Below are 13,743 nucleotides of genomic sequence, written 5' to 3' on the forward strand. Positions count from 1 at the left end.
TCTACCCCTGTGGCGCCTAACCCTAACACCCCCTTCCACTAGCCTATCCCTCCCGGGGGGTGCCTAGCCTTAACCCCCCCCCCCCCCAGTGGTGCCTAAACCTAACCCACCCTACCCCGGGGACTTTGCCGTCACTTACCCGACTGGACGATCGGGATTGTGAAGTTTTGAGATGCTGGCGTCAGTATCCTGTTCACTGTCGGGATATCGTCGCCGGCATTCCGTCCGTCGGCAATGTGACCACATACCCATACAATGATACAACACCCTATTATGCCGCGTGATGAAGACAATTCCTCCTCTTTTGATTGTGATTTACAGCTATTTCAAAGACCCTTGCACCCCCGGGGGCTGCGAACAGATTTCAGCGAATCTCTGCATTTGCGAGCGTGAGTTTGTTATAATTGGATTGCAAAAAAAAAGGTGTTGTGATTTCTAATAGAAATATATAGGGAACTTTTAGTCGTTTAATTCGCATGCTTAATTGGATTGAGCGATTGCAATAAAAACAGGTGAAACATTCACATTACAGCAAATTCGCGGATAATTAGATCGGGCGCATAGAGCTAGTTACTGCTGTGCTGGGAATGGATGGGAGGGCGCTGTGTATATAACCAGTCACAGGTATTCCTCAAGCACAGTCATCCGTCAGCTCATTATCATTACTATATGCTGACTGAGACACACCTGGCGTAAAACACACCCCTCACTCCCCATGCAACCAATCCCTGTTCACAGCCGCCTCCCGGAAATGAAGACCCTGCTCCCCGGCTGTCATGGCAACTGCTAGCCGGGGAGGTGCCCTTGGAGGGGGGAGCGGGGACGGGGAGGGTCCCAGTCCTGTGCTGTCCTGCCCTGTGCAGCTCGGTCTCAAACAGAACCTCGGGACCGGGAACCCCGACCGGGACAGCCATGGACCCCGGGCAGAACATCCCCATGACACGCAGGGACCAGGGGGCAGCGGATAGCGAGGCAGATAATGGTAGGTGCCGCCAGGGTTCCCCGGTCTCACCTGAGATAATGAGCCGCACCCCCCGGACCTGTGGAGGTCCGTAGCTCGTGGCCAGACACACTGTAGCCTGTAATGGGGTCCCAGGGTTTTGTGTCCTAGCAGTAATAAATACTTGTATACAGTTGTTTAGGTCAGGATCACTTAAATAAAAATACACTTCTTCATGTCTGTGTCCATTCATGGTTATGTGCAGTCACTGTTATGTCACCCTTTGTGGCTTAACTTGTCTTTTCCTTCTATACATCATATGTAGTTTAGTAGCTAGAAGGGAGTGTGTGCTTTCATATAAAAAAGGAAAGAAAAGAAATCAATAATATATAATAAACTACTATTTGTGCTAATCCCACAGGAGGTCAGGATAAAGTATGTGGGGCATTGCCAATATATTATTATTTACACCACCACACAGCACAAACAAACTGATTGTATTTTCATCTATGGTGAGCTAATTTGAGATGTGGTATATTTACTAAAGTGAGAGTTTTTAGAAGTGATGTTGCCCATAGCAACCAAATTCTACTTAACATTTATCCAGCACCTACTAGAAGATAATTACTAGAATCTGGTTGCTATGGGCAACATCTCCACTTCTAAAAACTCTCACTTTAGTAAATATACCCACAGTCTCAGTCCTGTATGGATACTCAGGTCATTATGGGATCTTTGCTCATTAGTGGATGTGTATGTACAGTATGGTCTCCCCATGTTTCCGTGCAGTGCCAGATTAAGGTCCACATGGGTCTGGAGCTGAAACATAGGAAGGGCCTGTTGTGTGACGCTGCAGGGGGTGTGACATGCGCTGTGGCGAAACCCATGCAAACGAACATGGGGGGACATACAAACTACACACAGATCTGCCATAACTCATAATTCATGACCTCTGTGCTGTGAGGGGGATGTAGTGGTCCTATTGAATTGTTCCTAAAATACTTCTTATATTAGTTTTGTCATTTCTTGTAAGCGCATGATGGATATAGGGACAGAGCTGGGTGAGAACTTTTGTGCTGTATAAGATAATGTGTTTTTTTTTATATATATATATATATATATATATATTACACATGCTAGGGAAAGCAGCTTATACAGCACTCTACTGTAAGGCACTGTAAAAAAAAAATTAAGAGGGTCTAGTTACTAAGCGTTGAATGAAGATAAAGTACCAGCCAATCGGCTCATAACTGTCATTTTTCAAACACAGCCTGTGACATGGCAGTTAGGAACTGATTGGCTGGTACTTTAGTTCCTGATCTACACCCAAGGCTTAATAAATAGACCCCTATGTCCCCAATAATCCAAACTAGTTTTATTGGATAATAATGGGTAAAAATGTAATTACAAGATTGTCATAATGTGTAACAAAATCATTCCAACTCTTTAGTAAATGGATAATTTAAAGTCAGTGAGGAAGAATTCCCTACAACAACATGTTTAAATCAGGAACAATAGACCATGAATTTAGATTTCATGTGTGCATAAGTTGACACAATAATAGTGTATGTCTGCTTCTGTTTCTTTTTATTTTAAAAAATGTGGATAAGAATAATATGCAGATTAAATTTTCTTTTAATTTACCACTGGTGTTTGTATATCCTGCATATTATAAGGGGTCAATCCCATTAGGTGCGAATTGCTATTTTGTTTTTTTGAATTCACATAGCAAATTGATTTTGCAATCCAATTAGCAACTCACACTGAACCAGTCAGACTGAATTCACATTTTTCCAATCGCAACTCCCTGAGGGTGAGAGAAGGACATTAAAAATTTATATTTTAAGGTTAAAATGTTGGGGTGCTGTGCTGAAACCCCTGGACACCCCCTTAATGACTAGGCAGCTGGAAGTTTCCAATTAGCTTAATTAGTCCAATAATTACATGTAAATGTTTTGGGGTAAAAAAAAATTGTCCTCAAATTACCCCAAAATCAACTTTTTCGTTAGTTTAGGCACCCCAAATTTAATTACAATTTTTTTATTTTGTTTTTCAATTGAAAATAATACCCCTTTTACACCGGAGCTAAAACCTGGGTTATTGCAGGGTCAACCCGCGCAGCTCCCTGGTGTAAAAGGGGAGAGGGTTGGATCGCCGGGGCGAGTGACCCGGCAATCCAACCCAGGTAAATAGCGGGGTTTAACACAGGCGTAGCCCTGGAAACCCTGCTGTGAGAACAGCGCACTCAGGGTCACAGTGACCTGGAGTGCGCTGTTAGCCGGCCGATTTGGTCCGGCTTCAGTGGCGCTTAGACGTAATCTCCAAGCGTCCATTTTCATGCCGGGAAAGCCGGGTCTATGCAGACCCGACTCCGGCGGCGCCGGCTAAATTCCGGGTCTGATCGGGATAGGAACTCTTTTCCAACTTCGGGTCAGACCCGGAATTTTGGTGGAAAAGGGGTATAATTGTGTTTTTTTGTTTATTTTTTTAAAATTTTTCAAGGTACCCTCAAACTACCCCAAAATGAAATTATTTTTTTTTTCCTGCTTTGTTTTGCATTTTTTTGTTTAATTCGTTTGAGATTAAACAAAAAAAGTTTACTTTTTTTAATTTTTTTTTTTTTCTTTTGCTTTTTAAAAAAAAAAAAAAATAGCTCAAATCAGTCAATTGACACCATTTAAAAACCTACAGTACCTTCCTAATACCCACAAACAGCCTTCTATATGGGTCTGCTAACGAAATTATCAATTTTGGTTGGTCCAGGATGGTCTTTCCACTTTTTTGTTTCATGCACTTCTCTCACATCTCATTTGGCAGTCAATTTGCAAACCTCCGCTGTGAATACTGCGAATATGCATTTTTAATTGGATTGGAGAATTCTGGGGAGCGCGCATTCCTGCAAAGTCTGCGAGTTTGAAGAAGCAAACTTGCTACTCGCAATTCGCACCTAATTGGATTGACCCACAAGTGACGAATATTTCTTCCATTCTATTGGACGTTACACTAAAGCCGGGTACACACCTGACAGATCTGCCAAAGGAAACTGGGACTAGACAACTAATGAAGCTTAATAATGATCCAAAGGAAATCCAATTTTCAGCTTACACAATTATACCCCTTTTACACCAGAGCAAAAACCTGGGTTTTTGCTGGGTCTACCCAGGTCGCAGCTCAGTGTAAAAGGGTCCCTGAAAAATAACCCAGGTCAAGTGACCCAGCAATCCAACCCAGGTAGCTACCAGGGTTGGACCCAGGATGGACCTGGGTAATGGTGCAGTGTAAATGGTGCAACCCGGGTTATCTGACCTGGATCATGCTTAAAATGAACTGATTGGTGGTTGTGGAGCATTCACCTCCCACTTTTTATGACCTCACAGGTTTAGCAGGGCAGACCTGAGTTCAGTGTGACCAGGGCTGACCTGGGAATAACCCAAATCAAAGGTGCAGTGTAAATGGGTCTGACCTGGGTCTGACTAGGGTTGGAACCATGTCCAAAAACCAGGTTGGACCTGGGTTTTCGGTGGAAAAGAGGTATTATTGAGCTGAGAAGAGGAATGTTACTGCTGATTTAAATACAAATGCCCACAAAGTTGATGTTTTAACATGAACTATAGGCAGGCATTATAACCCAATGGTTGGAATTCTGTACATAAAACATTTTCAGCCCAATAATTTAACGTGTGGTCAGACGAATGTTGTGCAGTACTCCTCATATCGGGAACCGGTGACATTGGTTTTGTCTGACCGTCGACCATGGGGCAGCGTACACCCTATCAGTGGGTAGCAGTCAGGAAGCCGATGGACGCAATCCCGACCACCGGCTTAACGACTGTCTAATCCTGGAAAGTGTCTAATGACAGGTGTCGAGATCCCGACGCCTGTCTTTATCCCTACGCCGGGAGCCCGACACCCGGTTTATCGATCGAAGTAAGCCGGGCGCGGGCAGCCGCAAGGGAGGGGGGGGGTTAGGATAGGATCTCCCGGGGGGGGGGGACTTAGGGTTAGGCGGAAACACTGATCCGCTGGTCGGAAATGCAGACCAGCGGCCATCGTTGTTTCGCGATCCATCAGAGGATCACTGAAATTATACATGTTAAATTTCACAGATTTGCAAATCACAATCATATTTTGATCATGATTGGCAAATCTATGAAATTCAAAATGTTGGATTTCACCAATCCGCTGACCCGGCATAGCAGGAACGCAGGATTGTGGCGATCCGTCGCAGATGTATGGGGGCCTATGCTCTGGCCGAAAGATCGAAAATTGGCTTTTCTGCTTAGCTAATGAATAGTATGTACCCAGCTCTACATGATGAGCATACTGCAAAACTTGGGTTACAGATTATATTACCAGTTGTCTTCAACGTTTTGAAAATACAAAAGTTGTTGAAATATTAATACAAAGTGGCTCATGTTACTTTCTTTCCTATGACCACTTATTATTTTCTTTTATTTTTTGGCAGCTACATTACATTTTAAATTGCTTGCTCTTAAGTATATAAATTTAGATAAAAACTAGGTAAAATAGGAGATAAAATCAGATCCAAAGACCATATATATTAGTATTACTGTATTTTTTTTAATATTGATTTTGTCTCTGTTTTGTGATCTATTTGACACTCAGAGAGACAATTTTTTTAGGCTCATTCTTTTTTTATTATATATCTTTTTTTACTGGAAAACAATACGGAAAACAAAATAAAAAAGAATAATGTAGTAGAAAATAACAATCGTTGTCGTATAGGTGATTATAATGGAGTGCCATATAAAATATATGAAAAGACATCAGCAATGAAAACAGTAGCCAGGCTGGTGGGGCCATCCCCTTATATTGGACATAAAGACGTCTGTATATAACATAGGAGTGGCGTGGCTTACAATGAAGAGAAGGTCATAACATCCAGGGTGACAGGTGGGTTATTAATACATATTCTAGTTTCATACCAGGCAGTGTATTAGGATTATTCTTAGGGAGGCCTCAAGTATTATGCGACAGCAGTTACCTATTAGTAACATCAACCTGAAATTTAATATAACTTAAAAACAAAATTATAACTATAACCCTTTTATAGGTATCTTCTCATAAGAAAAAAAAAAAAAGGTTTAAGGCCCCCATACACGATGCATTCTTGCAGCCGATCCGACAGATTGGTACGATATCGCTGTTATATTGTACTGTGTGTGGGCATGATATCGGCCAGTGCGCACTCCTTTGGGATGGTTCATCGCACCTCCAGATCTTACTGCATGTTCACTTGATCTGGGGATGCGATGTATGATCCCATGCATCGCTTTGTGGGTCGGGGAGGGGCAGGCTTGCCTACCCTCCCGATTTTTAATGGAGCCTCCCACAGCCCCGCAAATTATAACTCATCTCCCGGTTTCTGAAGTTGGCAATACTGAGGGCGGCTGCTGCTAGTGAGCTCTGAACAACACTCTGTGTCATGCAGCTCCAGCGTCGGCTCCTCAGTCCGTCCTCCATAATCACTCTCCCAGCACCAGCAGGCTACAGTATTCTACACTGGCCGGTGTGCAGGAGGAGGCGGCCCCGGGAGGCGTCTCTAGCACTCCACTCCTGACGTCATGTTAAAAGTCGGCTACCGCGGGGTGGGCGCCGGAGGCCAGCATAGCTTACAAATCAAACAGGCACACTAACGCTGGTGGCATCAGCGGCGGGGACGACCACAATGGGTCACGTGTGCAGGCCAGGGAGTCAGGAGTGCAGTACTAATGCCCGGAGACGCTTCCCCCTGCACCCAGCTCATACACCCGGCCAGTGTAGACTGATTATGGAGGACCGACAGAGGAGCCGACGCCGGAGCTGCATGACACTGAGCGTTGTTCAGGGCTCACTAGCAACTCTTGCAAAATGTATTGACTGCAATGCCACGGGAGAGGAGAGGAGGGGAGGATCTATTTGTGTGAATGTGTCTCAATGGTTGTGGCTATATATCATTCTTAGGTTCAGTTATGTGGCGGTGGTGGACAGGGCTGTACTTTTGTTTGTCTGCATATTTTATGACTGTCAGCCACCAGCACTGATTTGCCTATAACATTGGCCATAAATAACTTAATTTGGTACAGGACACACTCGAGTGGCAATATATACGCCCATAGGTGGAGCGTGACACGCCCATTGGGCGGAGCTGTTCACGCCAACCAAACATTATATTGCCTAAATAGATGTCATGGCACCCACTAGTTGCCTAGAAATGTTAATGTATTTAAAATAATTTTTCAAAATAATAGAACATGATGAAATTAGAGATATTTGTTTATCTGCTAAATAATTAGGTTTTTTTTTTACAAACCTAATCATACTCCACAAGCAATCCACATGTAGTATAACTTTTCAGAATTGTATTATTCTCTCTTCTCATTGTTTAATTTTAATAACATTTGTCAAATCCTTAACAAAGGAAATAATTGTAATACTTGATGCTTTATTGAAAAAAAAGGTGTTTAGACAGATTATCAGATAGTTATTTGCCCAGTTTCTCTAGATCTGTATGAATCTATGTGTGTAAAAATAGGAATGCAAGGTATTTCTACATATATACATTTTAGCTCTTGTTTAGTAATATTATTATTGATTAGTCCCTAATCTAAAATGTAAGTAATAGGTCATATGTTTCACTATACAGTAGTAATTAGAATGCTCCATCATTCCATTACATTAATTATGATAAAAATAGCTCTATAATAACCGAGAAATCGTGACTGTCTGTCTGTTTGTCCTTTATGCACGGCCAGAGTTTTGGACCTAGCTCCACCAAATTTGGCATGGTGGTGTAGTTTGACTAGGATTAGGTTTTTACCTAAATTTTAACTTCGTCAGAGCCACCCACTGTTACACAATCCCTAAATATGGGGACACTCTTAAATTACACAGGTTTTGGGCTGGCCCCAGTGGAAATTGGCAGTCTGACAAAAACCTGTGAGAAAGCTACAAAAGTATCCTTTTACACCTGTCTGAGCAAACTTGATGATTCATGCAAGTTCATGATAAATCCAGAGCCTCTGTGATTGCATGCAAGGTCGTAACTAGAACTTTGTGGGCCGTATAGCAAGATCTTAAAAGGCTCACCCAAAGGTAAAGAGGTAAAAAAATACATATATTTGCCCCCCACACAGAGCCCATTCAGGTTATGCCACACAGTAGCCTCCCTCATACACATTATGCCACGCAGTAGTAGTGCCCCTTATACATTATACCACACAGTATGGCCCTTTACAGATTATGCCACATAGTAATTGAGCCCCATATAACACATTTTTCCACACAATAGTAATGCCCTTTGCACATTATGCATCCCCCAGCAACTCACCTCCCGTGTCCCTCCAGCAGCCTCTCGCATCCCCCTGTTTGCAGTCAGCAGCCAGCAGGTGTGGATTTGGTGCCGGGCTACATTCTAATTGCAGTTGGCAGATATGGACAGACGGTGAAAGCGCAATTTGAATGTTGCATCGGTCGTGAGCAAATCGGAGTTTGTGGACCGGCAGCCAATCAGGAGCCGCCACTGCTGGCGGCACTGTCTCTACACACCTGCTTGCTGGTGCGCCAGCTGTAACCATAGCAGCCACACCCCTTGAACCCACAATAGTAACGCCACTGTTTGCTAACATTTTTACAAACAGTGGGGTTCTTTTCAGGATCAATGGAATGGGGTTATAGGCAAGGTTAATGTAAACAAATAAAGGCTGCAGGTGTACTTCAAGGTCCAGTCTTCAACCCAGGCAACGTCGGGTATCGCAGCTAGTTTAGCATAATGAAAGACTCATCCTCTTTTCAACTTCCTTTTTATAATGGTCTTCAAATTATTTGTATTTATTAAATTTTTATTAGCCCTTCATGGAATGATCTCAAACACTTGCCATGCAAATGAATATACCCCTTTCAGACATATCCAAAAATCCTGGGAATTTGCCAGGGCATGCTGAATCGACCTGGGTAATGCTTATGTCTGAAAGGTTCAGACCCGGGTGGACAGTCCAGGGTCTGCCTGGAGTTGTTACAGATGACATCATCAGTAACAGATGGCAGAAGATGGCAAAAAAGTGTCCTCTTTAAATGACTTCACACTGAATGCCAGGGCAGACACTGCTTGTGTGTGAAAGGGGTCGACCCGGGAAAAACCCCAGTCTGTGGTGTAGTGTGAAAGAGTTTCTCTGAGCTGGGACCCAGGTTACACACGTGCTGAAAATCCCAGGTCGGAACCGTGTAATTGCCGGGGCATGTCTGAAAGGGGTAATAGTGACACCATTTTAGTGAGTGCTGTACCGCGGTGGACAGCGTTTCACTACCACCGCAGGTCCCACTGAGTGCTGGAGGTCTGGACACCAGCATCAGTAACTGCTGTGCATGCAGGTCCCGGTCATTACTAGAAGACTGGGATACCAGTGTATGTGATCAGAGGCTGCACAGGAATGTCTGCAGCTGGTGTTTAACTGGGATTCTCACTAGTTGCTCTCCTATGTTGGTCTTAATTGATGTTTTGTTATGTGTTTTAAAAGGGAGCCAGGCCTTCACCTTATAGTTTCTTTCTTTGGTCTAAGCATGCTGATCTGAGTGCCTGGTGAATACTCTGTACTGCTAGTATCCTGAATCTCTGTGTGCTATCCAGTTCGATTCATATTCTCCTGCTCCCTACATCACACCTTAAATCACATCACTCCCTGCCACTTTGGGGTTTTCTCACACACACTTGGGTTAATTTTGCCAGATTCCAGTTAACATACCAGTATACTTTTCAAGTGTGGGAGGAAATCTGATAAACTGGAGAAAGCCAATGCAAAAACCAGGAAAAAGTACAAAGCAATGCTAACCACTGTGTCAACCTTTTGTCCTTACCACTGATAATTCAGTAAGAATCAATTACAGTCGGTAGCACAATGCTGACACTGAACTGTACACAAAGTAGAGCTGGTACAGGGCAAACCAGCACAATATTTCCAGGAAGCGTATACTTGCCTCCCAGTCTAGTACATGGCTCTGGGTTACCTGATTATACATGCTGAACATATTTACTAATTCAGCAAGTTAATGAGCACCACAGAGACAGATTAGTCGCCTTGGTAACAAAAGGGACGAAGATGGCATGTTTCAGGCCTCCAGATTTTAGTGGCCTCCAACTCTGCTTACAGGCTCTACTAACACTGTCTACTAGCTCATTGTATGAAATATTGTTTTAGGGCTGGTACAGATCTATGTCAAACATGGGTCCTTCTTTTGAGGGTGTTGCCTGGACAAGAATGGAGTGTGACGCGTTCTACAGTGCTCTCCAGCCTAATCATCCTACTACTTGAGCCTGTGGTTACCGTTTCCCTGGTCTATATTCCCCCACCCTACAATGCTGAGATACTTGCTAAGGGTTGTGAATTCCTGTCTGAATTTTCCTTGGTTCCTGTATTTTGTGTGGGAAATTTGTAATATTTAATTAGATGAAACTTTTTATAGAAATAGTGAGAGGGTTCACATTGGGTCATTCCATATCAAGTGGATCAGGAGTCCTCCCCTGATCATCAATTTGATAGTTGCACCCATCTCCACTTTGAGGGTCATAGTTTTGCTATTATTGTATATTGTGAACTGCATTTTTTTCCAAAGTTAGTCTGACATATATGCCAACCTTCACATAAACTTATATCAAAATTGGTGATGGTCAGCAGGAGACGATCTTCCAAATTGATCCACTTGACATGGATTGACCCCATTGCCTTGTTAGTAACCACTACTTTCTCCCACCTTATTGCTGAAATGGGCTTGGTAGATGCTTGACGTTTTCAACACCCTAGGCTAGCGCTACATATTATTCATGCTTCTCTTTCTCTTATAATGTGCTTTCCCGTATAAATATGGTTTTCAATGTCTCACTCCCTACTCCCTGTTGATGCATATGTTGATCATTTGTCCTGTGTGGTGTCGGATCATTCCCCTCTGTTGTTGGCCCTTAATTAATGTTTTCCTAGAGGTGTGTCCTTTTGGAGATTTTATTCTTTCTGGCTGGCACAGATGGGAGCACCCTCTGAACTTCTTGCAGACTGGGTCGGCTATTCCTCCCTTGGTTTGTGATGCCTTTAAGGCTTTTCCCCGAGGCACCTTGATTTTTAGTGTTGCTAAAAAAATTGTTTTTCATAAAAAGCGTGAAGTGGAGCTTGAACAGAGAATTGGAACAATAATATATAGCCAGTCACATATAGACTGATAGAATGGAATGGACTGATTGTTTACTTGACAAATGAAAATGTAGGCTCCTGTACTCTGCTCATGCTTATTACACATAGGCATATAGGCCAATTAATTGTATGGCCTCCATGGCTAAGGCTGACACTACTCTTCCCACTGTGCACAATTTGATTGATTTAAACACTGTTACACATACTGTTACTCCATCTGTAGCCTGGGTGTTTCATGACTATTAGAAAGATGTTTATGCTACTCAGGCTCGCTATTACCTACTTACCTACTCTGTCCCCTGCCAGCTGGACTTATCTGGACTCTCCCATCTCACTTGAGGAGGTGACGAACACTATTAAATGTTTTCCAGCAGTCAAGGCATCAGAAGTTTATGGTTTCCCTGTTGAGCTCTATAAAACCCACTTAGGATTTTTTGTACCCAAGTTGTTGCATATTTACTGCCTTGTCTGATGTGGCATCCTTGCCCCGCCCAACCTCACAAGGCTGATTATATGATTTGCATCTGTTGATATGACTTCTCACAGTGTAAGGTAAACAAGTTTCCACCCAAAAATTATATTCAAAGTTAGATGGATAGAGGTAGATAGCAGTGGTGAAATGCAAGCAGGTTAATATTTATCAAATAAGTATGCTGACCATGTGACTGGCTAACATTATAAACAGCCTTTGTAATGTCATGCAGCTTTGGTATGAAAGTCACTAATTGGTATAGAACTGTCAGTTATCAGCTGTATCTGCTGACATGTCATCACAGTATGTCATCTTATATGAATCTAAATATTACATGATGTTAGATAGTGGTGAAAAGCAGGTTAATATGTATCACATCAGTAGGCTACTTTTGTGGTTGGCTAACATCTTTAACACAGCCTTTGTGATGTCATGCAGCTTTGATGTAAAAGTCACTGCTTGGTCTGTCATGTATCAGTTGTATCTACTGATATGGTTTGGCACAGGGTCAAATTAACAATAAGGCAGATGGGGATGCAGCTTCAGGCCTATATATTATAAGGGCACAGTCGTACCCTTATATTAAGGCTGCATCTAGAAGAACAGATTTCTCCATAGAGAATTCCGGAGGGGGGGGGCAGGCTGTTCAAGGGGCTACACCGCAAAAGCTATTAGAGGTACAGATCTGAAATTTGGCATGACCGGGTAGAATTGTCACTGGGAGCTGCATGCCAAATTTCAGGGCAAAAACATAAAAAATGAGGATTTGTGAGTTATCTAAAGCTCCAACTGTCACTTTTTTCTGATATTCTCAATTAGGACCACTTTTCTGCTTTAGTCTATGGGTTTTTTTTGGGAAGGCAAAATTCAGAGTAGGGGTGGAATTTAGATTTGGGGTTTGTTTTATTAGGTAGCTATTGTGCCAACGTACATGCTTTTGGGGTTCAGGTAAATTAGAAAGTTACTGTTTTTAAACTATTACCTCAAGAATGCGCCATTGTAGGAGCCTCCAGCAGGTGTAATAACTGTGGCTTCACTTGGGTGCACAAAGATGGCCGTCGTTTGTGGGCTTTAGGGTTGGTGGGCTCGGGGGAAAGAAGCTGGCATTAGCTGCAGTGGGAACCGGCGGAAAGGTACGAGGGAGTAGTGGGCGTCAGCTGCTGCCAGAACCCGGGGACAGTAGCGGTCTTTAGTGGCGGCGGTGGGACAGGCGCTAGGACCCGGGGGAGGTAGCAGCACACAGAATGCAGGCTCGGATCTGGTAGATCCATGATACCTGCTTCTGTGTTTAATAAAAAAAAAATGGTGTGTCCCCGCCCCCCAGAAAACAACCAGCATCAGGCTTTGGAGCCCCAGTTCTGGATGTGCTAAATACAGGGGACAAACGACGTAGAAGTCCCCCGTATTAAGCACAACCAGCACCAGGCTTTTCATAACCTGTCCTGGTTGCCAAAGTACGGGGGACCAATGACGTAGCGGTCCCCCGTATTTAGCGCAACCAGCACAGGGCTCTGAGCCAGTCCTAGTTCTGGAAATACAGGGGGAAAAATACGTAGGATCCCCCTGTAATTACCAGAAACAGCACCGGACTCCTTCTAGCAGGGGGGGGGGGTGATGCCACAGCCAGGGGAGCCCTTTCACCGGGCCCCCCAGCCGCAGCATCACACCGGAACGCTAGTCAGCCTAGCAGCTCCACCATTTTTTGTGACAGCAATCTCATTCTTTGAGAGTGCTAAAATAAATCTGCAGTTAACCACAGGGTGTGATGGCATACCATATCTGTATTGGGCAAGGAACACGTCCATTAAGGCGTCAGCCTTAATGATCGTAATTTCATTGCTTTTTAGAGTTTGAGTGGCAGAAAATCAATAGGTTTTGTGAATTTTCAGATCATGTCTAAGCAGCCTTAATGGGACATGTGAAACCGTAAGGTTTTTTGTCTATGGAATATGTATATTATGCGACCACTCTGTTTACTTAGGGGACATCTGGGCAGAGTGCACAGGAAGTGCCCTCTTGAACAGACCTCTGTTGTTCCACTGAGTGGTTCCCGAGCTGTTTTGCTACTGCAAATTTTCATACTGAAGACACAATTTGCAAGTAAGTTAGAAATAAAGATTTGTCATAGCTGCCATATGTTGCTTTGATAAGTT

The 13,743-nt window shown here is 43.4% G+C and overlaps 1 protein-coding gene across 1 annotated transcript in view; it reads left to right on the forward strand.

The window, feature by feature from the left end:
* The first annotated feature begins 809 nt into the window (after nucleotides 1–809).
* TMC7 (transmembrane channel like 7) overlaps nucleotides 810–13,743 on the forward strand; it is an 87,491-nt gene continuing 74,557 nt past the window's right edge. Inside the window, exon 1 of the mRNA XM_088476169.1 lies at nucleotides 810–982. Coding sequence (XP_088332295.1) covers nucleotides 913–982 — 70 coding nt within the window. The 5' untranslated portion in view covers nucleotides 810–912. The remainder of the gene's footprint in view (nucleotides 983–13,743) is intronic.

This window comes from Taudactylus pleione, unplaced genomic scaffold, assembly GCF_031769625.1.
Source record: "Taudactylus pleione unplaced genomic scaffold, aTauple2 ptg000184l, whole genome shotgun sequence".
Classification (NCBI taxonomy): Eukaryota; Metazoa; Chordata; class Amphibia; order Anura; family Myobatrachidae; genus Taudactylus; species Taudactylus pleione.